The following is a 27,879-nucleotide window of genomic DNA, read 5'->3' as shown; positions in this document are numbered from 1 at the left end:
CCCACAAACCATCTACGTACAGGAAAAAAAATATTTAAAAGCTCCCAGGTTTCAACCTAATTCATGTTTAATGTGGGATATAACTGCCATAAATAAATAAATAGAAACTCTGAATGTTGAGCACCTGATTGTCATAACATGATGTCTGTTTTAGTGGCCCTTTACCATGAGAGAGAGAAAAATCTCTGCACAAATATAAAACATGCTAGGGTGTCCCTATAATCAGCCCCTTCAAATGACACACTGATTACGATCTATAACAAGTTACTACTCTACCTATGAAACGTTATTCCGTTATTATACTTCCTCTGTGTATATCAGTATGTTGCACAAGCTGGGATGTTTGAAAATATAAGTAAAATTAAATAAAAATGCTTCCAACAATAAAGAACGGCAACATGACTACAGCAGCTCATAGGTTTGTTTGCTTTGTTTTGACTGTACAGTACACGACTGCTGCACACCATACGCGGGAAGGGGACACATAGACAAACCTAAGTGCCTTCAAACCTTTGACGTCATGCCTTCCTCTGTTCTCAATCAAAATAACTTTTACTGACATGTAAAGAAATGGCCAGATCGTGACTCCAGAATGAAGCTTGGAACGCACCTAGAAAGACACCATTGGAGCATCAGAACGAGGCTTGGAACGTATCGAGCGAGACTATTGGAGCATTAGAATGAGGCTTGAAATACAGTAAGAAAGGCAGCCGGAACACAAACCTCCTTGGGATTTGGGAACTCCAGACTAAGGTTTGAAAACCTTATTGATTGACCAGTTAGATGCGAAACCTTTGTAATTGGCAACACTCCTACAGACAGAACGATTCAGAAAACCGGAAGTAGTCTGGGAGGCTCCCTCCTCCCTGAGTCCACGGAAGTGATGGAACAGGCTAAGATGGCGTCTCCTAAGAGCGCTCCCAAAGATGCCCAAGTAAGAAAGCTCTTTAGTTGCAGCTCCGATGTTTTTAGCCTACTAAAAGTGTGAGAACGGTGTTTGACACTAAAAGCGCTTTTATTCTGGGTTAGGAGTGTGGTGTCCTTGCGGTGTGCAAAGTCTTAGAGCCGCCAGAGAGTGATAGGATAGTAGTAAATTTGGGCTGTGCAGAACTGGGAGGCGAAATAGTCTTTATTTGGATTTCACGGATAAGGATGGGAAAGCATACTACTGATTTCTGTACATCATTCCTAGTCTTACTTCTTTATTCCTATTGTTTCAGTAATAAGCCTTTTGCTATTTTCAGATTATCTTTGGGAGGATGGTTTCAAGGGAGCTAATGAGAAGAATGTTGCTCCATATGAATGTATGCATCAAAATCCTTGTTAAGCTTTTCTTCAAGTTTTAAGTTCCATTTACATAACAACACAAAAGTAGCCATACTGGGTCAGACCAATGGTCCTTCTAGCCCAATATCCTGTTTCCAACAGTGACCAAGCCAGGTCACAAGTACCTGGCAGAAGCCCAAATTGTGGCAGCATTCTATGCTACAAATTCCAGGGCAAGCAGTTGCTTCCCCATGTTTGTTTCAATAGCAGACTATGGACGTTTCCTTCATAAACTTATCAAAACCCAGATACGCTAACTACTGTTACCACATTCGCTGGCTGGAGCCAGGACAGGGATATTCTATATAGTGTCCACCCAGTTTGCAATTCCCAAATATGAATTTCACAGCTCCAATTGGGGGTTGCAACTCATTTGGTAAGTTCTCAGCTAGAAGCCTTAATGCTACTACCTGTCAAATAATATTAGTTAAGCAGTTGCCCAGTGGTATAATAAAGTGTCTTTGCTGTCACATAGGAAGGCATGGCCTAAAAAACACAGTAACCTTCTTCCCTGACAGTACTTGTGATCTTGTCTTAACATTGCCTCAGTAACCCACTTAGGGGCCTATGTAATAAAGTATGATAGATTTTGTACATAGCATGGCTTCTGTGTACAGTTTTCTCCCTTGCATTCAAACAAGTTTTGTACACAAGCTAACTGTACAAAGACTCATGCTGACATCAGTGTATCACTCATTTTGATCCCTTGGCAATAAAGGTGTTAGCTATTAAACTCAGATTATGTCCAAAGTTCTTGAAAAAGTCGTCTTCCTACAGCTCTCTGATTATGCTGAAAAGATACACGTTTTACATGCTCGTGAATCTGGTTTTAGGACTAATTACAGCACCAAAACTGTTTTGATGGCTCTATTAAGATATGTGTACAAAGGGACTACATAAAAGCATGTGTGAATATAAGAATACATAAATATTTCCAAAACACTATAACTCATTAACCCAACATATAAATAAAAACAGCAAAAATGCCTACCTAGCCAGGGACACACTATGCTTTACCCTAGTGGTAAAACTGAGCATCCAAGATGCCCTGGGGAAGTGGCATAAAACCAAAAGTTAAAGCAGATTGCTTAAGTGAGAGGGGTAAAAAAACAGAGCTGATGGCTCCTAAACAATATAAAAAGGCAGTAAAACTAATTAAAACTGGTAAGTAAAAAAATGTATACATGAGATGGGATGGTTGTTAAGTTATAAGAATGTATTTAAAAAGGGTTGTCATACAAAAAAAAACAAAGTAAGATGAATAAACGTACTTCAGTACTTCCTCAATGGCAGATAGCACAGAAGCTGTTTCTTCTGTCTTTGTAGGAGTCCTCCATCTTGTTTCCTGCCCATTATATACAGTGCTGAAGTGCCCTTCTCTCCAAGAGGAAAACAGGTCTAAAGATATTCATTTTGTGTATAAAGCAAGTGCTAGGGGTTCATATGCCCTTAAAAAATAGTGGCAGCATAAAAATTAAAAATCACAAAAAAAATGCTAAAAAAAATAGGCGTTTTCATTAAAAATGGAATTCAAAAAACAATTACTAATTCTTGTTCTCTGAAGGGTGCCCTTTCAGGAAATATAATTTATATATTTATGTATTCGTTTTTTTGTTACATTTGTACCTCGCGCTTTCCCACTCATGGCAGGCTCAATGCGGCTTACATGGGGCAATGGAGGGTTAAGTGACTTGCCCAGAGTCACAAGGAGCTGCCTGTGCCTGAAGTGGGAATTGAACTCAGTTCCTCAGTTCCCCAGGACCAAAGTCCACCAACCTAACCACTAGGCCACTCCTCCACTCCACATGTTTTTATGTAGTCCCTTTGTATACATATCTTTTAGGAAGATTCCCACATACGTATGGATTTATGAGGCTTTGTGCTTCTATTAATATTTTATTTAACTTAGTAAATGACGACCGATAAAGACCTGCACGGTCCATCCAGTCTGCCTAACAAGATAAACTCATTTTACATGGTATGTGATACTTTATATGTATACCTGAGTTTGATTTGCCCTTGCCTTTCTCAGGGCACAAACCGTAGAAGTCTGCCCAGTACTGTTCTTGTACTAAGTTCTGAAGCTAACGTCGAAGCCCCTTATAATTTACACTGTAGCCCATCCCTATCTATTCAGTCACGATCAGGGCGTAGACCGTAGAAGTCTGTCCAGCTCCCGTTTTGTTTCCCAGTTACCGGTGTCGCCACCCAATCTCCGCTAAGATTCCATGGAACCATTCCTTCTAAACAGGATTCCTTTGTGTTTATCCCACGCATGTTTGAATTCCATTACCGTTTTCATCTCCACCACCTCCCGTGGGAGGGCATTCCACTTATCCACCACCCTCTCTGTGAAAAAATACTTCCTGACATTACTCCTGAGTGTGCCCCTCTTCAACCTCAATTCATGTCCTCTAGTTCTACCACCTTCCCATCGCCGGAAAAGGTTCATTTGTGGATTAATACCTTTCAAATATTTGAACATCTGTATCATGTCACCCCTGTTTCTCCTTTCCTCTAAGGTATACATGTTCAGGTGAGCAGCAAGTCTCTCCTCGTACGGTTTGCAACACATTAAAGAATGTATATGTTTTTAAGTTTATTTTATGTAGCTTTAATGTATATATGTGTGCTTCTTATGGAGCCCCTTTAAATTATATATATATATATATACATACACACATCTGTTATGAAATCCCTTCCTTATAGATTTTTTATTTAGATTTTATGTATATGTTATGAGCTGTGTGTTTCTAACAGTTTGTATATGTATTTTTTTGTCATCTGTTTTAGTCTTTATTCCTGATGCAGCCTATTTGGCGAAATGTGGCCACGTCGGGTTCGTTTTAATAAAAATTCTTTGGACTTGATAGTGTCTGCTGTGGTCCTTAATTTGCATTATAGATCATGAAATGGGTGATGCTCTCAGTTAGTAAGTCCCTAAGTGAGATAAAATGGAAGCAAGATAAATCAAGGACAGTGAATAGTTTTTTGACATTTACAAAATCTAATTGAGTGTAGATATTTTCAGTAGTAATTGGAGGGACAGACTGGCTGTTATATAACTCAGTAAATTGGCAGGGTTGTTTATTTGGAAGCTAATATTGGTGTAGACACAGTTCAGTCGATTTATCATCTCTAGTTGAGCAAATCCCTTTCTTTTGCTGTGTCTTCACACCGCATTAATGTGTGATTTTTAAAACAGAAAATTTGTGTGTTCAAATATGTCATTTCTCTTTACAATTGCTTAGGTCATGGCTCAAATTTTGAAGGATATGGGAATAACTGAATATGAACCTAGAGTGATAAATCAGATGCTGGAATTTGCATACAGTAAGTAATCAAAACATAAGCTTAAGATTTACCACATTTATCCTGGGATTGTATATATTGCACCTTAATTTCCACACAGAAATTGAAACGTATTTTATAACAATGCCTGTAACTTAATTGGTTTACTAGCTAATCAGTGCTGTCAATTGGATGTTAAGCAGTTATCAGCATTAATTGGCATTAATTAAGATTTACACACACAACTCAAGTGTATTCTGTAACATGGTACAGGTAAATTCTAAGTCATAGTTGAAAAGGGGGTGTGGGCGTTTCTAACATCTATGCGCATTGTTATAGAATACACCTTCTGTGTGCCTAATTTAGGCACCGTGATTTGTGCCAAGTAAAACATGGCGTAAATGGCCGCAATCAAACTTGGTCACGCGGAGAGATGCTTGGTGTATTATATATACCGCACAGAAATTTAAGCCTATTCTATAAAATGTTGGTGTACTTTAGAGAATATGCCTAGGCATATTTTGTTCTGCATGGATTTTTCAGGTGCTGTATATAGAATCCAGCCCTTAATGTTATTTTGGGAAAATTGTTAGTAGTATATGTGTCACTCTGCTAATTTGGTTTGGTTTTGATAGGCATATGGAAGTATAATAACTAAAAGATCTGTCTAGGTTTCTTAATGGTTAAAAAGGGAGACATGAGGGCATTTGGCATTATTTATGAGCTGTTCCTCTAAATATGTCTTCTAAAGTAATACTGATGAAAAATAAACTACAGTTGAGTAAATGGAATGCTTGTGTAGGGTGTGAACTTTGAGGGGCATTTCTTACTTCCAAGAGCCCTATAGAATGGGTTCAATAGGGGGAAAAAGGCATTTGAAGGTAGCATTCTATGAGGCTTATTTTCAGTGCACATAGACTTAAAATTCCATCGATTACCATGGGGCTCACTTTCAAAGTAGAGAGCTGCACAGGAACGGGGATACCCGTGGGAATCCTGTGGGGATCCCCTCCAGGACCGCGGAGATCCCTTGTGGATGGACCAAGTTCCACGGGGATCTTGCGGGGATGGACCCAGGTCCTTTGCTTTCCCTCCGTATCTCAGATCACCCTGTTTGGGGCAGGAAAGGTCCCCACGCTTTCCTGCCTGCTGCCGCTGATCCTTTCATCGCCACCGCTTGTTAAAATGGCCACCGAGACTTCAAGCAGCAGCTGGGATGAAGGAGATTACTTGCGGTGGGGACGGGTTAGATTCCCGCGGTGACGGGTTAGATTGCTGTCCCCATGCAACACTCTATTTCAAAGCACATAGACTTACAAAGTTCCATTGGTTACTATGTAACTCTGTAAGTCTAAGTACTCGGAAAATACACTTCTATGTACCTTTGTAAGCCTACGTGCTTTGAAAATTAGCACCCATATATACTTCGATTTATATATAATAAATAGAGACTGATTTACTGAGTTTTGTTATTGTGGAGCCAGAATTTGGGGGGGGGGGGGGGGGGGGGGAGCCTTAGTTAAACAAGCCCACTTGGTTTGACACGTGGAACTGGTATTGTATAACCTACACAACTCAGAATGATTTTTGGTGTAAAGAAGCAACAATACTGCTAAGGAAGCAGATTAAAGCATCCAGGATGCTTTGTCGGCTGCTTAAATATTTCCTATTCTCTTATTTAGTGGATAGAAAATGTGTTTTAGATCACAGATCAAAGATTTATTTGCTTGTTAACGAAACAGGAGTGCTATGATCAATGAAAGAAAAGGTTTTACGTTTACAGTTCTGTGTATTTTCATGGAGAACACCCTCCATGAATATGAAAGCAGGGATCGTAGCGGATGTTAGGTGAAAGCATATATGTGAAAGTTTATAAATATGCAGTCATGTGGAACAATAAATGGACAGATGTTGAGTGAAATATTATTTAGAAAATTTGTTCCAACCATAATTTGTAACAGGTAAGGGAATAGTAGATTTTCCTCCTTACAGTTTACTCTGTATTTAGTTTGGGGTCTTTTGGAGAAGTAGGGGTTGCCTTTCTGGCTGCTTGTGCTTCTTTCTAGCTTATTCATTGGGAAGACTTTTTCCTCCCGTTTGCTCTCTACCCAACTCCCTTTTTCCACCCATCATCTTCTCCCAGTCTCTATGGGCTGTAGCAGCATCCTTCTCCTTGGCCTGGTGGCAGATTTACGGTGTCAAATTTTAGTTGCAGGAGGGATTAGGGAATAGAATTTTCCACTCTGAAATTAGCATGAAAAAGTGTGCAAGAATATCAGGCATATTTTCAAAGCACTTAGCCTCCCAAAGTTCCATAGAAACCTATGGAACTTAGCCTCCCAAAGTGCTTTGAAAATATGCCTCTATGTGTCTTTTCAAATTCCACTTGTTTGAGTAAAGCACTGGAGTGTCTCCTTACTAGAAAATAGTGCTACTAAATGTCATTGGTCATATACCCCCTAATTTTATATATAGAGTTCAAAATTGTGCATGCCCAAATTAGATGCGCAATTTAATTGCTTAATGAGCCAAGTAGCATCAATAGTTGATCGCTGCTAATCAATTATCAGTGCTAATTGGGATTTACACACACATCTTTATAGTCACTATTCTATAAAGATATGTGTGCAAAGTTTTCCGCACCACTCTGAAAAGGGGGCATGGCCATCGGAGGGACATAGGCGAGTCGGGGGTGTTTATAGAATTTGTGTGCAGTGGTATAGAATTTGAGTAATCCGTGCCTGATTAAAGAGCAGGGATTTACACCAGGGTTCAGTTGGTGTACATCTTGGATTCCAGTGCTAAGCACCATTCTATATATGGCACTCAAAGTTAGGCACCATTTAGAGAATTCAGTCCATAATGTAAAACCATTCCCCAAATTAAACCATTTTTTTCTCCGAGGACAAGCAGGCTGCTTGTTCTCACTGATGGGTGACGTCCACGGCAGCCCCTCCAATCAGAAACTTCTCTAGCAAAGTCCTTTGCTAGTCCTCGCGCGCCCGCGCGCACCGCGCATGCGCGGCCGTCTTCCCGCCCGAAACCGGCTCGAGCCGGCCAGTCTTCTTTTGTACGCACTCGGTACGGTCGTGTTTTCGCCGTGTCGAGCCCCGGAAAGTCGACCTCGCGCGTCCAAATTTATTTTGACGTGTTTTTTCTTCGGAAAAGTCTTTTCAAGTGTCGGGAAGTGCTCCGGAAACCCCCCCCCCCCGGGTTTCGTGTTAATCCTCCCCGTACTTCCAGCTTTTTGCCCCGATAAGTTTTCTTTCGTCGTCGGGGTAGGCCTCTTTTCGGCCTCGGTCGAGATTTTCTCCCTTACAAATTTTTTGGTGCTCTTTTTCCGTCATTTCGGACTTTGATTTCGCCGGCGCGATTTTTCCGCCCATGACATCGAAGCCTTTCAGCGGCTTCAAGAAGTGCACCCAGTGCGCCCGGGTTATCTCGCTCACTGATCGACACTCGTCGTGTCTTCAGTGTCTGGGGGCCGAGCACCGCCCTCAGAACTGCAGTCTGTGTTCCCTGCTTCAAAGGCGGACTCAGGTAGCGAGACTAGCCCAGTGGAACGTGTTGTTCTCGGGCTCTTCGTCGGCATCGGCACCGGGATCTTCGAGTGCATCGACGTCGTCAGCGTCCAGACCATCTTCCTCGGCCGCCCCTGCATCGAGTGCATCGAGGCATCGGGCCTCTGCATCGGCGCCGAGACATCGGATAGCTGCATCGACGTCGGTGGTACCGGGACCTCGTCTGCTGATGTCGTCGGACGGTGGTGCATCGTCAGGAGTGCAGGTGAGGGCTGTCCATTCCCCTGCTGGTGGCGGTGAGCCTTCGGGTGGGTCTCCTCCTACCCTGAGGGCTCCTGCGGTACAGCCCCCCCGAGACCGACCTCCTTCGGCCTCGGCCCCGAGGAAGCGACGGCTGGATTCTACGTCCTCGTCGGTGCCGGGGAGCTCCGGTGACATGCTTCGGAAGAAATCGAAGAAGCATCGACACCGGTCACCTCCCCGCGTCGGCACCGAGAGCTCTGGGTCGCCGAGGGAGTCGGCACCCAGCAGGCATCGGCACCGAGAGGACCACTCACCCTCTGTTCAAGAGGTGTCGATGCGCTCCACTCTGGACAGCCCGGAACAGCCTCCTCGCCCAAAGCAGGTTCTGACGTCGACGCCTGCATCGACCTCTTTGCCTTTCTCTGCAGCCGCTCTGAACGAGAGCCTCCGGGCCGTTCTCCCAGAGATTCTGGGAGAGCTGTTGTGCCCTACCCCTCCGGTACCGGCGGTGCTTGCGCCTCCGGTACCGTCGAGCGTGGCGCCGGCTGGCCCTTCGCCCGGGGTGAGGTCCCCGACGTCGGTACCGCGTGCGGTGCCGGCTGCGGCCACCTCCCAGGAGGGCTCCCCGACTACGTCGGCGGAGGGAGCTTCGCCGATGCGGGCCAGGGAGTCTACCTCTCGACGCCCCCATCGTGGACGTGGCTCCACTGAGTCGAGCCGGGCGAGGTTGCAGACACAGGTTCGTGAACTTGTGTCTGACACCGAGGGTGAGGCCTCGTGGGAGGAAGAAGAAGACCCCAGATATTTCTCTGACGAGGAGTCTGAGGGTCTTCCTTCTGATCCCACTCCCTCTCCTGAAAGACAGCTTTCTCCTCCTGAGAGTCTGTCTTTCGCTTCCTTTGTCCGGGAGATGTCTACGGCCATCCCCTTCCCGGTGGTTGTGGAGGACGAGCCCAGGGCTGAAATGTTTGAGCTCCTGGACTACCCTTCTCCACCTAAGGAAGCGTCCACTGTTCCCTTGCACCATGTCCTAAAAAAGACATTGCTTGCGAACTGGACAAAACCTCTAACTAATCCCAAAATCCCCAAGAAGATCGAGTCCCAGTACCGGATCCATGGGGACCCAGATCTGATGCGCACCCAGTTGCCTCATGATTCTGGAGTTGTGGATCTGGCCCTAAAGAAGGCTAAGAGTTCTAGGGAGCATGCTTCGGCGCCCCCGGGCAAGGACTCTAGAACCTTAGACTCCTTTGGGAGGAAGGCCTACCATTCCTCTATGCTCGTGGCCAAAATCCAGTCTTACCAGCTCTACACGAGCATACACATGCGGAACAATGTGCGGCAGTTGGCGGGCTTGGTTGATGCTCTCCCCCCCCGAGCAGGCCAAGCCTTTTCAGGTGGTGGTCAGGCAGCTGAAGGCGTGCAGAAAATTCCTGGCCAGAGGGGTGTATGACACCTTTGATGTTGCGTCCATGGCCGCTGCTCAAGGTGTGGTGATGCGCAGGCTCTCATGGCTGCGTGCCGCCGACCTGGAGAATAGACTCCAGCAGCGGATTGCGGACTCGCCTTGCCGTGCGGACAACATTTTTGGAGAGAAAGTCGAACAGGTGGTAGAGTCTCTCCACCAGCGGGACACCGCATTCGACAAGTTCTCCCGCCGGCAGCCTTCAGCATCTACCTCTACAGGTAGAAGATTTTTCGGGGGAAGGAAGACTGTTCCCTACTCTTCTGGTAAGCGTAGGTACAATCCTCCTTCTCGACAGCCTGCGGCCCAGGCTAAGCCCCAGCGCGCTCGCTCTCGTCAGCAGCGTGCGCCTCAGCCAGGCCCCTCGGCTCCCCAGCAAAAGCAAGGGGCGAGCTTTTGACTGGCTCCAGCAGAGCGTAGCCGACATCCAAGTGTCAGTGCCGGGCGACCTACCAGTCGGGGGGAGGTTGAAAGCTTTTCACCAAAGGTGGCCTCTCATAACCTCCGATCAGTGGGTTCTCCAAATAGTCCGGCAAGGATACACCCTCAATTTGGCCTCAAAACCTCCAAATTGTCCACCGGGAGCTCAGTCTTACAGCTTCCAGCACAAGCAGGTACTTGCAGAGGAACTCTCCGCCCTTCTCAGCGCCAATGCGGTCGAGCCCGTGCCATCCGGGCAAGAAGGGCTGGGATTCTATTCCAGGTACTTCCTTGTGGAAAAGAAAACAGGGGGGATGCGTCCCATCCTAGACCTAAGGGCCCTGAACAAATATCTCGTAAAAGAAAAGTTCAGGATGCTTTCCCTGGGCACCCTTCTCCCCATGATTCAGCAAAACGATTGGCTATGCTCTCTGGACTTGAAGGATGCCTACACACACATCCCGATACTGCCAGCTCACAGACAGTATCTGCGATTTCAGTTGGGCACACGCCACTTCCAGTACTGTGTGCTACCCTTTGGGCTCGCCTCTGCGCCCAGGGTGTTCACAAAGTGCCTAGCTGTGGTAGCAGCGGCACTTCGCAGGCTGGGGGTGCACGTGTTCCCATATCTCGACGATTGGCTGGTGAAGAACACATCCGAGGCAGGAGCCCTGCAGTCCATGCAGATGACTATTCGCCTCCTGGAGCTACTGGGGTTTGTGATAAATTATCCAAAGTCCCATCTTCTCCCAGTGCAGAAACTCGAATTCATAGGAGCTCTGCTGGATTCTCGGACGGCTCGCGCCTATCTCCCAGAGGCGAGGGCCAACAACTTGTTGTCCCTCGTCTCGCGGGTGCGAGCGTCCCAGCAGATCACAGCTCGGCAGATGTTGAGATTGCTGGGCCACATGGCCTCCACAGTTCATGTGACTCCCATGGCCCGTCTTCACATGAGATCTGCTCAATGGACCCTAGCCTCCCAGTGGTATCAGGCTGCTGGGGGTCTAGAAGACGTGATCCACCTGTCCACGAGTTTTCTCGAATCCCTGTATTGGTGGACAATCTGGTCCAATTTGACTCTGGGACGTCCTTTCCAAATTCCTCAGCCACAAAAAGTGCTGACAACGGATGCGTCTCTCCTGGGCTGGGGAGCTCATGTCGATGGGCTTCACACCCAAGGAAGCTGGTCCCTCCAGGAACGCGGTCTACAGATCAATCTCCTGGAGTTGCGAGCGATCTGGAACGCTCTGAAGGCTTTCAGAGATCGGCTGTCCCATCAAATTATCCAAATTCAGACAGACAACCAGGTTGCCATGTACTATGTCAACAAGCAGGGGGGCACCGGATCTCGCCCCCTGTGTCAGGAAGCCGTCAGCATGTGGCTCTGGGCTCGCCGTCTCGGCATGGTGCTCCAAGCCACATATCTGGCAGGCGTAAACAACAGTCTGGCCGACAGACTGAGCCGGATTATGCAACCTCACGAGTGGTCGCTCAACTCCAGAGTGGTGCGCCAGATCTTCCAAGCGTGGGGCACCCCCTTGGTGGATCTCTTCGCATCTCGAGTGAACCACAAAGTCCCTCAGTTCTGTTCCAGGCTTCAGGCCCCCGGCAGACTGGCATCGGATGCCTTCCTCCTGGATTGGGGGGAGGGCCTGCTGTATGCTTATCCTCCCATTCCTCTGGTGGGGAAGACTTTGTTGAAACTCAAACAAGACCGAGGCACCATGATTCTGATTGCTCCTTTTTGGCCGCGTCAGATCTGGTTCCCTCTTCTTCTGGAGTTATCCTCCGAAGAACCGTGGAGATGGAGTGTTTTCCGACTCTCATCACGCAGAACGAAGGGGCTCTTCTGCATCCCGGCCTCCGGTCCCTGGCTCTCACGGCCTGGATGTTGAGAGCGTAGACTTTGCCTCTTTGGGTCTGTCAGAGGGTGTCTCCCGCGTCTTGCTTGCTTCCAGGAAAGATTCCACTAAGAGAAGTTACTTCTTTCTGTGGAGGAGGTTTGCCGTCTGGTGTGACAGCAAGGCCCTAGCTCCTCGCTCTTGTCCTACACAGACCCTGCTTGAATACCTTCTGCACTTGTCTGAGTCTGGTCTTAAGACCAACTCTGTAAGAGTTCACCTTAGCGCAATCAGTGCATACCATTACCATGTGGAAGGTAAGCCGATCTCAGGACAGCCTTTAGTTGTTCGCTTCATGAGAGGTTTGCTTTTGTCAAAGCCCCCTGTCAAGCCTCCTACAGTGTCATGGGATCTCAATGTCGTTCTCACCCAGCTGATGAAACCTCCTTTTGAGCCACTGAATTCCTGCCATCTGAAGTACTTGACCTGGAAGGTCATTTTCTTGGTGGCAGTTACTTCAGCTCGTAGAGTCAGTGAGCTTCAGGCCCTGGTAGCCCAGGCCCCTTACACCAAATTTCATCATAACAGAGTAGTCCTCCGCACTCACCCTAAGTTCTTGCCAAAGGTCGTGTCGGAGTTCCATCTGAACCAGTCAATTGTCTTGCCAACATTCTTTCCCCGTCCTCATTCCTGCCCTGCTGAACGTCAGCTGCACACATTGGACTGCAAGAGAGCATTGGCCTTCTACCTGGAGCGGACACAGCCCCACAGACAGTCCGCCCAATTGTTTGTTTCTTTTGATCCCAATAGGAGGGGAGTGGCTGTAGGGAAACGCACCATATCCAATTGGCTAGCAGATTGCATTTCCTTCACTTACGCCCAGGCGGGGCTGGCTCTTGAGGGTCATATCACGGCTCATAATGTTAGAGCCATGGCTGCGTCGGTAGCCCACTTGAAGTCAGCCTCCATTGAAGAAATTTGCAAAGCTGCGACGTGGTCATCTGTCCACACATTCACATCTCATTACTGCCTGCAGCAGGATACCCGACGCGACAGTCGGTTCGGGCAGTCAGTTCTTCAGAACCTGTTTGGGCTTTAGGATCCAACTCCACCCCCCGAGGGCCCTGTTTGTTCTGTTCCAGGCTGCACTCTCAGTTAGTTGGTAAATTTTTTAGGTCAGTCTCAGTTATGTCCTCGCCGTTGCGAGGCCCAATTGACCATGGTTGTTGTTTTGAGTGAGCCTGGGGGCTAGGGATACCCCATCAGTGAGAACAAGCAGCCTGCTTGTCCTCGGAGAAAGCGAATGCTACATACCTGTAGAAGGTATTCTCCGAGGACAGCAGGCTGATTGTTCTCACAAACCCACCCGCCTCCCCTTTGGAGTTGTGTCTTCCCTTGTATTGTCTTGCTACATACTGGACTGGCCGGTTCGAGCCGGTTTCGGGCGGGAAGACGGCCGCGCATGCGCGGTGCGCGCGGGCGCGCGAGGACTAGCAAAGGACTTTGCTAGAGAAGTTTCCGATTGGAGGGGCTGCCGTGGACGTCACCCATCAGTGAGAACAATCAGCCTGCTGTCCTCGGAGAATACCTTCTACAGGTATGTAGCATTCGCTATTAGCCACAAAACAAGGTGAGACACACTGAAATTGCCTAATCAGGGAATGCGGAAAGCAACTGCTGGAAGCTTAGAATATTAGTCCATGATAGATCTGTCGTGTTAATAATATGGCTGGTTTGCCATCCATTGCAACATGTCTTTTTTAGTATTATGCTTCAGAATAGTAGTTTGGAAAACACTGGTTGCATGAAATAGATATAGAATAATTTCAAGCCAACCTGTACCAAGAGACTAGTTTTGTTTTAAAGGTATTGTATTTGTTTTTGATTAAAGGATATGTGACTACTATACTAGAAGATGCAAAAATTTATTCAAGCCATGCTAAGAAGTCAAATGTGGATGCAGATGATGTGAGATTAGCAATCCAGTGCCGAACAGACCAGTCATTCACCTCTCCTCCTCCAAGGGACGTACGTAAAGCTTGTGCAGAAACTCATTTCATTCAAAGTATGCTATTTAGATTGTCATGAAATTGTAATTTTTTTCCCCAGTTTTTGTTGGATATTGCAAGACAAAAAAACCAAACTCCCTTGCCTCTGATAAAGCCATACTCTGGTCCAAGGTTGCCACCTGACAGATACTGTTTAACAGCTCCAAACTATAGATTGAGATCCATGCAAAAGAAGGTAAGAACATTAGAAACCAGAGCTCTGCATGCCATAACGTGCACAACAGCTTTACATTTGTTGAGAATACATTTTATAGATGATTTAATTTTTTACAGCCTTAAAGATGTGCATGGTACTAGGCTGTGATGTGTTGCTTCCCCTGAAATACTGGATTTTTTTTGCAGTTTTGTATGTATGGAAAACAGCAGGGTCTTTCTCTAGGTATATGTCACGGCAACACTCTGAAGTAAGGTGAGAATTGGTAGAAATTTTAGATCTTAGCTAAAGATATTTTAATTTCAATTTCTCTAATTATATTCAGTTTTTTATTTTTTTTAATTTCCATATTTGCGTTCTTTAGCTAACTTAAATTTCTACATTTGGTTAGTGCAGTGGTAACAGCCCCATAGTCTATTGGGTTTTTAAGATGTCCAGAGTGAAAATGTATGAGACAGATTTTCAATCTATTCACAATTTATATGCATGAGATAAATCTGAATAGACAGACAGATTTCCTTTGAAGACTCAATCTGGTAAGTCATCAAGACAGAATGGGGAGCTTCTGGTTTAGTATGCTTTTTCTCTGTAGCTCATGACGATTTTGGGCATTTGAGGGTACCAGTAATCGCACTGACTTCTGCTTGACAGTATAGGATAAGACTTCCAAATAAAACATTTTGTATAGCACTCTGGAATAATTAGTATGCCTGGGCATCCAAATAACAGATAACATTTAATGTGAGCAAGTGCAAAGTGATGCATGTAGGAAAGAGGAACCCAAACTATATCTACATGATGCAAGGTTCAACATTAGGAGTCACCGCCCAGGAAAAGGATCTAGGTGTCATCATTGATGCTATGTTGAAACCCTCTGCTCACTGTGCAGCGGTGTCCAAGAAAGCAAATAGAATGTTAGGAATTATTAGGAAAGGAACGTAGAACAAAAATAGGAATGTTATAATTGTCTCACTGCATGATGCGACCACACCTCAAATACTGTGTGCAGTTCTGGTCACTGTATCTCAAAAAAGATTAAGCAGAATTCATTGCCGGAGAATGTGGTAAAAGCAGTTAGCTTAGCAGGGTTTAAAAAAGGTTTGTATAATTTCCTAAAAGAAAAGTCCATAAGCCATTATTAAGATGGACTTGGGAAAATCCACTGCTTATTTCTAGGATAAATAAACGCAGATTTTATGCTGCTTATCCTAGAAATACTGTCAAAATCTTAATGGCACTCTACTTATAATGTATAAATAAACGCAACAAAACTCAAATAGTAGAGATAAAGTCACTTAATCACATCCATGAAGTGATTAAGTGACTTTATCTGTACTATTTGAGTTTTGTTGAGTTTATTTATACACTATAAGTAGAGTGCCATTAAGATTTTGACAGTATTTCTAGGATAAGCAGCATAAAATCTGTTTTACTGTTCTGGGATGTTGTCAGGTACTTGTGACCTGGATTGGACACTATTGGAAACAGGATACTGGACTTGATGGATCTTCGGTCTGTCCCAGTATGGCAGCTCTTACATTATTATGTTTTATTTAGCTGGTCTTCATTCATAACTCCCTCTAGATATACTGATAAACTATATAATACACGTAACTAATGATAACAACAAAGAAAGGCTTATTTACAAGAATGAAATATAAAAACAGGAATAACTAAGATTGAAAAAGTTAAGTATAGATGTTTAGAATGTTACCGAATAAAAGTTCTTTAAATGCAAGAATAAACACAAATTAAATATCAGTTGGAATAAACACACACTCCCTGTGGCCAAAATGTTTGCTGTTTGTTCCCCCATCGGATAGTGTTTACAAAATCTTGACTTACACAACCTGCATAGGTGATCTAAGTCTCTTCCTTCTCGAGAACGACTGGAACAGCAGGTGTTTGTCTTGTCACAGGCAGTGCTCACTTAACCTTCAACTGTTGTGGTATATCAGACACCCTGAGGTGTTCTGGTAGTTATCAGATGAAGTCTGAAGTGAAATCATAGAAGTTGATAGTGAATAGCCTAACTCTTGCCACACAGATGCCTTTTTATATCATTTTGATTTGCACAATTCCTCTGATGGTTTGATAGCATCACAAAAGGTGTGCCCTATATGTTATTGCTTGAGAAACCACGTGAATTTATTGATATTATTCTGGAGAATTTTCCTCAAATTCAGGCTCCAGGCAGGCTGGGGTTGATATGACTGAGAATTATTTCATATTCCCCACATTTCTTTGCCCTGCATCAGCCGGATTGCTAAAAGGTTCACAGGCTCTTTTATGCAGAAAGGCATGCCTGGGCTGTGGAGCATAGAGCTCCATGGTGCGACCGCACCTTGAATACTGTGTGCAATTCTGGTCACTGCATCTCAAAAAAACATATAGTGGAATTAGAAAAGGTACAGAGAAGGGCAACGAAAAAGATAAAGGGGATGGAACAACTTCCCTGTGAGGAAAGGCTAAAGCGGTTAGGACTCTTTAGCTTGGAAAAAAGATGGCTGAGAGGAGAAATGATAGAGGTCTATAAAATAATGAGTGGAGTGAAACGGGTAGACATGAATTGTTTGTTTACTCTTTCCAAAATACTAGGACTAGGGATCACCAGATAATGTACAGTGGTGGAAATAAGTATTTGATCCCTTGCTGATTTTGTAAGTTTGCCCACTGACAAAGACATGAGCAGCCCATAATTGAAGGGTAGGTTATTGGTAACAGTGAGAGATAGCACATCACAAATTAAATCCGGAAAATCACATTGTGGAAAGTATATGAATTTATTTGCATTCTGCAGAGGGAAATAAGTATTTGATCCCCCACCAACCAGTAAGAGATCTGGCCCCTACAGACCAGGTAGATGCTCCAAATCAACTCGTTACCTGCATGACAGACAGCTGTCGGCAATGGTCACCTGTATGAAAGACACCTGTCCACAGACTCAGTGAATCAGTCAGACTCTAACCTCTACAAAATGGCCAAGAGCAAGGAGCTGTCTAAGGATGTCAGGGACAAGATCATACACCTGCACAAGGCTGGAATGGGCTACAAAACCATCAGTAAGACGCTGGGCGAGAAGGAGACAACTGTTGGTGCCATAGTAAGAAAATGGAAGAAGTACAAAATGACTGTCAATCGACAAAGATCTGGGGCTCCACGCAAAATCTCACCTCGTGGGGTATCCTTGATCATGAGGAAGGTTAGAAATCAGCCTACAACTACAAGGGGGGAACTTGTCAATGATCTCAAGGCAGCTGGGACCACTGTCACCACGAAAACCATTGGTAACACATTACGACATAACGGATTGCAATCCTGCAGTGCCCGCAAGGTCCCCCTGCTCCGGAAGGCACATGTGACGGCCCGTCTGAAGTTTGCCAGTGAACACCTGGATGATGCCGAGAGTGATTGGGAGAAGGTGCTGTGGTCAGATGAGACAAAAATTGAGCTCTTTGGCATGAACTCAACTCGCCGTGTTTGGAGGAAGAGAAATGCTGCCTATGACCCAAAGAACACCGTCCCCACTGTCAAGCATGGAGGTGGAAATGTTATGTTTTGGGGGTGTTTCTCTGCTAAGGGCACAGGACTACTTCACCGCATCAATGGGAGAATGGATGGGGCCATGTACCGTACAATTCTGAGTGACAACCTCCTTCCCTCCGCCAGGGCCTTAAAAATGGGTCGTGGCTGGGTCTTCCAGCACGACAATGACCCAAAACATTCAGCCAAGGCAACAAAGGAGTGGCTCAGGAAGAAGCACATTAGGGTCATGGAGTGGCCTAGCCAGTCACCAGACCTTAATCCCATTGAAAACTTATGGAGGGAGCTGAAGCTGCGAGTTGCCAAGCGACAGCCCAGAACTCTTAATGATTTAGAGATGATCTGCAAAGAGGAGTGGACCAAAATTCCTCCTGACATGTGTGCAAACCTCATCATCAACTACAGAAGACGTCTGACCGCTGTGCTTGCCAACAAGGGTTTTGCCACCAAGTATTAGGTCTTGTTTGCCAGAGGGATTAAATACTTATTTCCCTCTGCAGAATGCAAATAAATTCATATACTTTCCACAATGTGATTTTCCGGATTTAATTTGTGATGTGCTATCTCTCACTGTTACCAATAACCTACCCTTCAATTATGGGCTGCTCATGTCTTTGTCAGTGGGCAAACTTACAAAATCAGCAAGGGATCAAATACTTATTTCCACCACTGTAGTTAAAGCAGTTAGCTTAGTGGGATTTATAAAAAAGGTTTGGATAGCTTTCTAAAAGAAAAGTCCACAAGCCATTATTAAGATGGACTTGGGGAAAATCCTCTACTTATTTCTAGGATAAGCAGCATAAAATGTATTGTTCTATTTTGGTACCTTGCCAGGTACTTGTAACCTGGATTGGCCACTGTGGAAACAGGATACTGGACTTGATGGACCTTTGGTCTGTCCCAGTACGGCAACTTATGTTCTTTTAATCAAGCTCTGTAATACATGGAATACATTATGGCCGCAGCTCTTACCCCTACAGGCAGACACAGACATCTGTCAGGAGTTAAGGGGGAGTGCACATCTCCTGCAAGAGGAGCTGAATTCTAGCCTTTTATCTCATAGTAATAACTGCAGAGCTGTTTGGGATCATAGAGTCCATTGTGTGCACTAGATCTTTATTTATTTTTGGTAACCTAAGTGTAAACATTTTACAGAAACATTATAATTTAATGCTATTGTTATTTCTAGTTATCACATTTGTAGCATAGATTATTAATTATACTTCAGACACCCATTAAAGTTACTCATTACCATTCAGTTCTTGTGCTTAAGTTCAGTTACACTTTAGATAAAGAAGCACAGCTCTTGGAGAACTTTTTTTTTAGTAGAGATGTGAAATGGTAAAATATTTTGTGGAATGAATATTGTGGTAGTTACTCAGAATTGCCTGATTATTTTACAGAAACCATTCCGTGTGTTCACAGTGGTTGTAGCCACCACGGTGTGCTCACTCCTTAGCCAGATCATCTCTAAATTGTTTTCCTTGGCATTTTAAAACTGTCATCAGAGATCCAAAGGGAGGAATTGACTAGATTTTCTGGGAGGGGAATTGGGCCACTTCATCCGTTATGGAACAAAATATATTGTTCCAGCTATTGACCAACATTGAAATTCTGAGGAATAAGACCCATTGTCTCCATCACTACATCAGGGTCAATTTTGCCTTATATATAAACTAAACTAGATGTAAACCATTAATCCATTTTTAATTTTTCTGAGGCCAAGAACCAAATGGACTGGCCTTATTCTTTAAAACAAGGAACTGAGACAGGAACAGCCAGAGTGATACTGTTACCAAGAAACTCAATTTTCTATATGAGACTAGCAGGGAAAAGCTGTTATCAAACAATCTACAGCTAGAGACAATCCATAGCATACACTAGGGCAGGAATATACAGAATGAATTGTTATGTATATGTTTCAGGACTGTTTAAGTACCTCTGCAATCTGAGGTAGTAGATTCATGTGTATTCCCTTCCTTCAGATTTCATCTTCTGCAGGGAGAATAACTGTACCCCGCTTAAGCGTTGGTGCTGTAACAAGCAGACCAAGCACTCCTACACTAGGTAAGTGATTTGCTAGTTTATGTACCTATATTTTTCTCTATTAAAAGCATGAAATCCAATAGTGTAGCTAAAGTTTTATGTTGAAGCATTGAAATAGACTTTTTTTCCTGATTTTATGTACTTTGACATTGCATTCCATAATGAATATATAAATCTATATCATTTGGAGGCATCCCAGCAAATTTCTGCTAATCTTTATGGACTGAGCCCCAATAATAAGCTCAAGAGTTAGGTTAGCTCTTCTTTAACAGGGCTATCTGTTGCCATTTCAAGTAAAAGGCACCCATGTGCTTCAGAATCCATCTGATCCCACTATTCCCAGAGTGCTTGGCAAATATAGGGGCCCAGGCCATGCTAACGGGCATTAGCACACGCACGAAATGCTTCACATTTAGTGTGGGCCATGTGGCATTTAGTGCACGATAACGTCCATTAGCATGCCCTAAGCTTTTATAATGAAATACTGGAACCAAGACTAAATATGCTGTGATATAAATTAGGCTACCAACCAAATAAAGAATAATAATAAAGCTTCTTTCTCTATACTTTTTTCATTTTCCTTTGCTATTTATACAAGAGTGCCCTCAGTATAAAACCACTCTTCAAGGCAATACATTTCTTTGCCAAGTGGTATAGCACTTTCTTTCATCAGGCCATTCTTAAATTTTTTTGTGTGCTGTAGCCAATACTATAGTGCTTAAACTAATAAATAACTCAAAACATGAACTTATCTCTTAACGTTCTTGCGTTGTGCACTGTGTTTCTCAGCTTATCACTTCACTCTCGTCGGCCCTTTCTCTGACCGAATCTGCCTTCCCCTGAACGCGCCTCCCAACATATAAGGCCCCTGGATTAGATGGCTTTTCTAACTTCTTTTATAAAAAATGTGCACACATTCTGGTAGAGCCACTTACTCATTGCTATAATTCTTTGTTGACAGAGTCCCAATTACCACTTTCGTTTAGGCAGGCAGGAGTAGCCTTGTTACATAAACTAGGGAAAGACCCGGTCGAGTGTAGTTCTTATCGTCCCATCTACTTACTAGGGGTGGATTATAAAATACTGACTCTGGTCCTGGTGGCGAGATTGCAATGCTACTTGCCAAAGCTACTACATGGCGACCAATCTGGATTTATAGCAATGTGACAGCCTAAAGATAATATACGGCGGTTGCTAGATTTGATATGGACAGCACGGCAAAGATTGGTTCCGGCAGTGGTCCTCAGTATAGATGCTGAAAAAGCATTCGATCTGGTTTCATGGGCATACATGTTTGCCACCCTACGGTAGTTTGGCTTCTCAGGGAATTTTATGCGATGGATAGAGCTCATATACGACTCCCCAGTAGCTTATTTACGTGTTAACGGGGCCTATACTCAATTCTTTCAAATCTCACGAGGTACGAGACAAGGCTGCCCGCTGTCCCCATTAGTATTTGCGTTGGCTATGGAACCTTTGGCGCAAGTGATTAGGGACAACGTCAGGATACAAGGGATCCCAGTAGGGGAGCAAGATCATAGGATATTATTGTACGCTGATGATATCCTTTTTACACTATTGGACCCTCATATATATCTCTGCCTATAGTTATGAAGTCACTGGGTAATTTTGGTCGGGTGTCAGGATTTGCTGTCAATACCACCAAGTCTGAGATTGTTCCCAATTCTCATTTAGATTGGCACACCGCAGTATTAAATATTTAGGAGTTTTAATACCAGCTGACTTGGATTGCATTTTTTCTTTGAACTACCCGTCATTATTAAATAAGGTGATGGAAGATTAGACCGCTGGGAGGGATTAGGCCTATCTTGGGTGGGCAGGATCATTGCAGTGAAGATGAGTGTGCTTCCAAGATTCTTATACTACTTTTCCAGCCTCCCCTTGCCTGGCCCTAAAGCTTATTTGATTAAATTGCAGAGGAAAGTGTTTCAATATATTTGGCAACGGAGGCCACCTTAAGTGTGCAGGCAATGTATGCATATACCTAGAGAAGAGGGAGGGATGGGGGTCCCGGATTTTTTGACTTACTATAGAGCGGCCCAGCTTGTCGCTATCTTTGAGTGGCATGCCTTTCCGGACAAACGATGGGTGCAATTAGAGCAAGACCTGTTTCAGGAAATGCCATTGCAGTACGTACCGTGGCTCTCATTGCAAGATTTGAGAACTAGAGTGGCACGAGCACCATTTGGAGCTTCAGGCACTCTAGACACTTGGTACTCTATTAGAATGGCGCTTTTCCGGCAACAACAATATTTTTTAGCAACACCAATAATATATGCTTCTGGATTTGATGCACCAGCCCATACTAACGCCTTTCACAGATGGGCAAAACAGAGTTGTAAGGTGTTAGAAATTCGACTCACGAAATTAGTTTGTTACTCTACTATCCTGCTTAACTATTATCATGTTACCCAAGATCCTTAAGCAACACTAAATGTATATTTTCTTTAGACTATCTATTACTATTATCATGTTACTCAAGATCCTTAAACAATACTAAATGTATATTTTCTTATAGATTTCCACTATTCATAATGTAATGTAAGCCACATTGAGCCTGCAAAGAGGTGGGAAAATGTGGGGTACAAGTGCAATAAATAAATAAATAATTAATTAATTTAATGGTTAGCGGTACAATGATCCCCTTTCCAGTACTTCAAGACAGATACGGATTAAAGGAGGGTGATTGTTTGTTTTTTCTTTGGGCAGTTATATGACTTTATGAAGAGAAGGGTACTTCCTGACTGGGATCGGGGAGATCAAGGTTTGTTAAGAATTTTCCATATGGGAGTTGGAACGGGATTGATTTCTAGATTATATCAAGCATTGCTATTTAGTCAACCTATATCCCAACAATATGAAAAGAAATGGGAGAAAATGCTCAATGCTCCTTTATCAACTGCACAGTGGCTTAGGATTTATAAGCGCTTAACGAGAGTCACCATTGCATCTAATTATATTGAACATGGATATAAAATGTTATTCCAGTGATACTATACCCCAGCCAGATTATATAAGATGTTTGGCATGGGGAAGAAAGATTGTTGGAGAGGCTGCTCTGTTCAAGGCTCTTTTGAACACAATTGGTGGCTCTGTCCCAAAATTCAGTCCTATTGGCTGCTGATTGCACAGATGTTTCATGGGATGACATAACTACTGTGTGCCAAGTATTCTAAATTTCCTGCTTAATGACTATCTAGCACATTGGGAAGATACCAAAGGACAACTGCTGATGCTTGGTGGTGTGGCGGCTGCCTGGCGGAAGCTAGAGCCTCCTAATAAGGAACAAGTGTTGCAAAAACTAGACTTGTATATATATCTGATGTCCAAACTAACAGCATTGAAGCATGATCGGATGGGTCACTTTTATGCAATATGGAAGCTGTACCAGCAGTGGAGAGGTACTGTTCTGCGGTGAACTTTATATTGTTTGAATACCTTCGGTTTACCTTAATTGAGCAAGTTGGGGGGGGGGGGGGGGGAGGAAGTTTGTGCTGTTACCTATATTGCTACTATACCAATCACTGATGCAATTCTGTGTCAATGCATGACTTGCTGTTGCAGTACAATTGTTTGTATTTTCTTTGCAATTTGAATAAAGCATAATAAAAAAAAATCCATCTGAGGTTTCCTCACCACCATGACATAAAGAACCCATCTCACTCTCTTCAGAGAACCACACGCTCAGATCCTATTGTTTCCTTACTGTCTACATCAGACTCAGAGCATGAGCCTGCTCATTCACTCTATCCATCCTCTGCACTTTCATCTAATGTTGTGAAGAGCTTCCCTCTCCACAGCATGAAATTGAAGGCTCCACAGTGATTCCATCTGACCCTGCACCACCACAACCACTGAGGCAATTTCCTCTTGAAAGTTTATCAGCAAAATAGCTACAGGGTTGTTTTTTTTTTTCTCCAACAGGATACAAAACAAAGATCGGATGTCTTTGGCTTTCTCAAGAACATAGATGTCTCTTAAGACAATGGGTGTCTGAAGTAGCCATACCTGTGTATAGTACGCTTAATGACCAACAGTTCTCTATGTGGCAGAATCCACTTTCCATTAATCCTGTTTCTAAAAGGTTGGATATTAAATAAATCCTGGAACTGGTTGGAGTTTTTAACAAGGTCCAACTATCATGCTTTTCAGTAGTGGTGGAAACAGCTATGAGAAAAGCTTTAAAATGTAGAGATTTCTCTAATACTCCTCTGGGGAAAAAATTCTTAATAGTTGGGTCATTTACGGACCCTTTCTGTAAAGCTTAGTGCGCTAACGAACATTAGCGTGTGCTAAATGCTGTGTGTCCTATTTTATACTTACGGGCCACGTGGACTGGAGTGCATGTTTAGAAGATTCTCAGCAGAGCACTGGGTTTTTGTCCAGTAAGATTTATTACTCCTGATGCAGGCAGATGCTGAAACGTGGCTTCACTGGATCAATGTGCTAATTTTAATTTTTTCCTGGTTGTCATACTGGTGTTCATTGGCATTTTTACTGCTGGCCCTCCTGGAGCTGCCACTTTACGTGGTATTTCATTTTACTGTTTCTTTCAGTGCCTCTTTGACATCTCTCCCCATACTCATACCATACAGTTAGTGCCCAAGGTTGCAGCTGGATTAATAAGGCACACCTCTCGCAGAGTTCCCTGGGTTTTTTGACCTTTGGAACTTGGAGTAGCTGAGAAGACTGCTGCGTGTAGGAAGTACTGTGCATGTTCTGAACTTAATACTTCGGTCTGAGCTCTGGGAGAGCAATTCCATTTTGGTATTGTCGGATGGCATCACCCACCAGTGTGCCTTTTCAGTCCTGTTCTCTACGGAAAACACTGTTACAAGTGAGCAATATTTGCTTTCTGTTTCCTTCATATTAACATTGATGTGCTAAGAAACTGTGCAGCTAAACTTCTTCTTATAACAGTGGTGGTGTCACTATAAAGGTTTTGGGTCTCTTCATATTCTGTCAAGGTAATATAATCCATGCATTTGGACAGGATTCAAGGAAAGAAAATTAAAATGTAAATTTCACCTTAATTCTTTGCTTATTACAATTTTGATTTCTTAGGCAATGTAAGTGTTTGGATGAAATTTATTTTGTCTTACAAAATGACGTTAAGAAGAAGACTTTTACTCAGTGTGTACATAGTGTAGTCATATTTAATAATGATGCAGGCTTCTGATACGCGATGACATTCAACAGTATCCAAAATAAAGGGAAAGAGGGCAGGAAAGTTAGGGAGAAGACTTTCTGGGTTAAGACAGAAAGCAAGCTAGTATGTTGAAGAACAAATCAAAATATGACCCTTAAATAAAAAGTGAATTTTTGCAAACTAAATTCTTGTGTTGTTTATAGGAACTCCATCACAAACAGTGTCTGTTTCAACAAAAGTTGGTACGCCGGTGTCATTGACTGGCCAGAGGTTCACAGTACAGATCCCATCCTCACAGGCAACAGCAGTAAAGTCAGGTGAGTTCTTGTTTTGGAGCATAAATATATTATCAGTTGTACTACCAGCATCCTTCCTTATTTTTTTTAAATTAATTTACCAGAAATAAATAAACATTTTATATTTAGTATTGGAGAAAGCTGATTGGAAAGAAACTTCTGAATTTATGGTTTTGAGTCCTTCTCTCGCCTGTTTTTACTGCATCTTAGAATTTCATTTCTAGGCATGAACAAAAAGGAAATAAATGTTTAACCTGTATTCTCCTCCATAAATTCACTTTGAACAGTCTTCAATTATCTGTATTACTTTTTGAAAGTCAGGAGTAGAGAATATCAGTTAATTTTGTGCAACAGAGTTGTGCTGAGCTTAAGTTAGCTTAGCTTACTGCTGCATATTTACAGAAAATGGGGTTTTCAAAGCTTGGTTTTCACTTAGGCCCAACTTTCGTGACCTGTGTCCATGTGCAGAGAATCCAAGATTTCCAAAGTAATTGATGAAAAATGACTAGTCAGAATCTGTGACTTTACCTGAGACTAGCTCCAAAGTGTGGTGCCATTTTTGTTCTAATGATTTTGTCTCCCAAAACACGATTAATAATAAAGACTATGCTTAGATCTTTGCCCGGGTGATACATCCTCAAATTGAAGAGTTGTATTCAAAGATCTGGATTGCTTATTCAGTTTTGGGCTGCTTTGTAGAATTAAAGCATTTATGAAAATCATGCAGAACTTGGAAAGAGTTTTGAATTGGGCCCTAAGGAATATGTTAAATGGACAATTAGGGTTGTTTTTTTTTTTTTTTTAACAAAATCATTAACAAATACAATACAGTGAATGACTTAATTAAATTTTGCCTGAACCAAGTAACAGATTGAGAGTAAAAATGAACTTATAATAAAATTTCAACCTATCTTTTATGCCATACTGCAAGCATTACTTCCAGTTGATAGAAGATTCTTGTAGGTAATTGCCTGAGAATTTTAGTATCTGAGGGGCCTTTTTACTAAATTGCATTAGACACTAACACACACCTAATGTAGCAAAACATGGAGTACTATGGGACGCACTACAGTGTCACGAGGTAATTTAGCTACCGTGGTACTTTTTAAAAATGACTGTGCACTAATGGCAAAAATATAATAAACTTCAATAAATATGGCAATATGTTAAACCCCGACTCTCTCAGAACTAGCAAGTTTAAGGAGCAGAGTAACTATGGGGGTGTGTCCTTGAAATAGCTTATGCAAAACATGTGCCATGTTGGACTGTTTTGCCCCTGAGTCAACAAAAGCAAAGTCTTTTCACTTAAAAATTAATAAGGTTTGAATTAAAGTCTAAGAAGACATTATTTGGGAAATGGTCACAAAACTCAAAACTTAAAAAAAGAAAAAAGAGACCGATGACAAACGCTGTGCTTGATTTTTGAAACTATATAAACTCCTCATTGGTTTTGAGTTGCACAACTGAGGTCTGTTTAAACCACCTGAAAATTCTTTTTGGAAATATAATAAAGGCATTTTTATGGTTGTGGTAAAAATTGGCCGCATAAGAGCTTGCTAAGGCCATTTGTTACCATAGCTTAGTAAAAGGACCCCTGAGTGCTTTAAGGTTAAATTGTTTTCCTTGGAATTTTGAATCTGTATTTCTGTAAAATGATTGTATGAAAAATGAAGTTTCATTTTACTCAATAAATGGCATTTAGTACACTTTAGTAAATCTAGCCCTAAATTACTATTGTGCTTTAATGTATGTTGTTTACTGCTGGTGCCGTTTATGCATGGAACCTATTTACTAAAAATGCTTATTAATGGCAATAGCACATGCTAAGATGGTACTGTATTTCAATAAATCATCTAGCCCTTAATTGGAATTTGCAGGCATTAACATAATAATATACAGTCTTTACCAAATAGGCACCTAATGATTTTTTTCTCTCATCTTTCAGTAACACCATCTACACCCACAGTTCAAAATGTCCTTATTAATCCTTCATTAATCGGATCAAAAAACATTCTTATTACAACCAATATGGTATCATCACAGAACTCTTCCATGGAATCCAACCCACTGAAGAGGAAGCATGAGGATGATGATGATTATGATGCTGTTTTGTAATTTTGAAAGTCTGATTTTGGGACAAAGTGGTGGTGAATGGGGAGTGTTTTTATCTTCCTCACAAAAAAAAAAAATCTGTAAATATTCAGCTTTTGATACGCTGTGAAGAAGGTGCTGCATGGATTTTTTTTTTTTTTTTTTACCTGTGCTACGACTTTTTTCTTTGTTTTAAAAAAATTTTACTTCATTGATACAGAAGTCAAATTATGTACAGCAAGATCTAATTTATGTATACCTTGATGACTGAAGCTGTTGTCAGCATTAAATTTGTGCTGTAATTAAACACATTTTTTTTAACTTTCCATCTTTTTTTCAGATTCTCTTATAGTAGTTTTTTTTTTTTTTTTTTAAAGTAAGTTAAACATTTTGTTAATGCTTG

The 27,879-nt window shown here is 42.8% G+C and overlaps 1 protein-coding gene across 1 annotated transcript; it reads left to right on the top strand.

Annotated features, from left to right (window-relative positions):
* The first annotated feature begins 695 nt into the window (after positions 1-695).
* TAF9B (TATA-box binding protein associated factor 9b) lies at positions 696-27,562 on the top strand. The gene is made up of 7 exons (XM_030210045.1): positions 696-934; positions 4,578-4,659; positions 13,999-14,135; positions 14,217-14,351; positions 19,859-19,940; positions 25,293-25,406; positions 27,331-27,562. Exons 1-7 carry the CDS (start codon positions 884-886, stop codon positions 27,498-27,500), a joined length of 771 nt encoding a protein of 256 aa, XP_030065905.1. The 5' UTR covers positions 696-883; the 3' UTR covers positions 27,501-27,562.
* Positions 27,563-27,879: the final 317 nt, after the last annotated feature.

This window comes from Microcaecilia unicolor, chromosome 7 (assembly GCF_901765095.1).
Source record: "Microcaecilia unicolor chromosome 7, aMicUni1.1, whole genome shotgun sequence".
In the NCBI taxonomy this organism is placed as follows: domain Eukaryota; kingdom Metazoa; phylum Chordata; class Amphibia; order Gymnophiona; family Siphonopidae; genus Microcaecilia; species Microcaecilia unicolor.
Note: the sequence above shows the minus strand (reverse complement) of the source record. Positions and strands in the feature narration are given on the sequence as shown.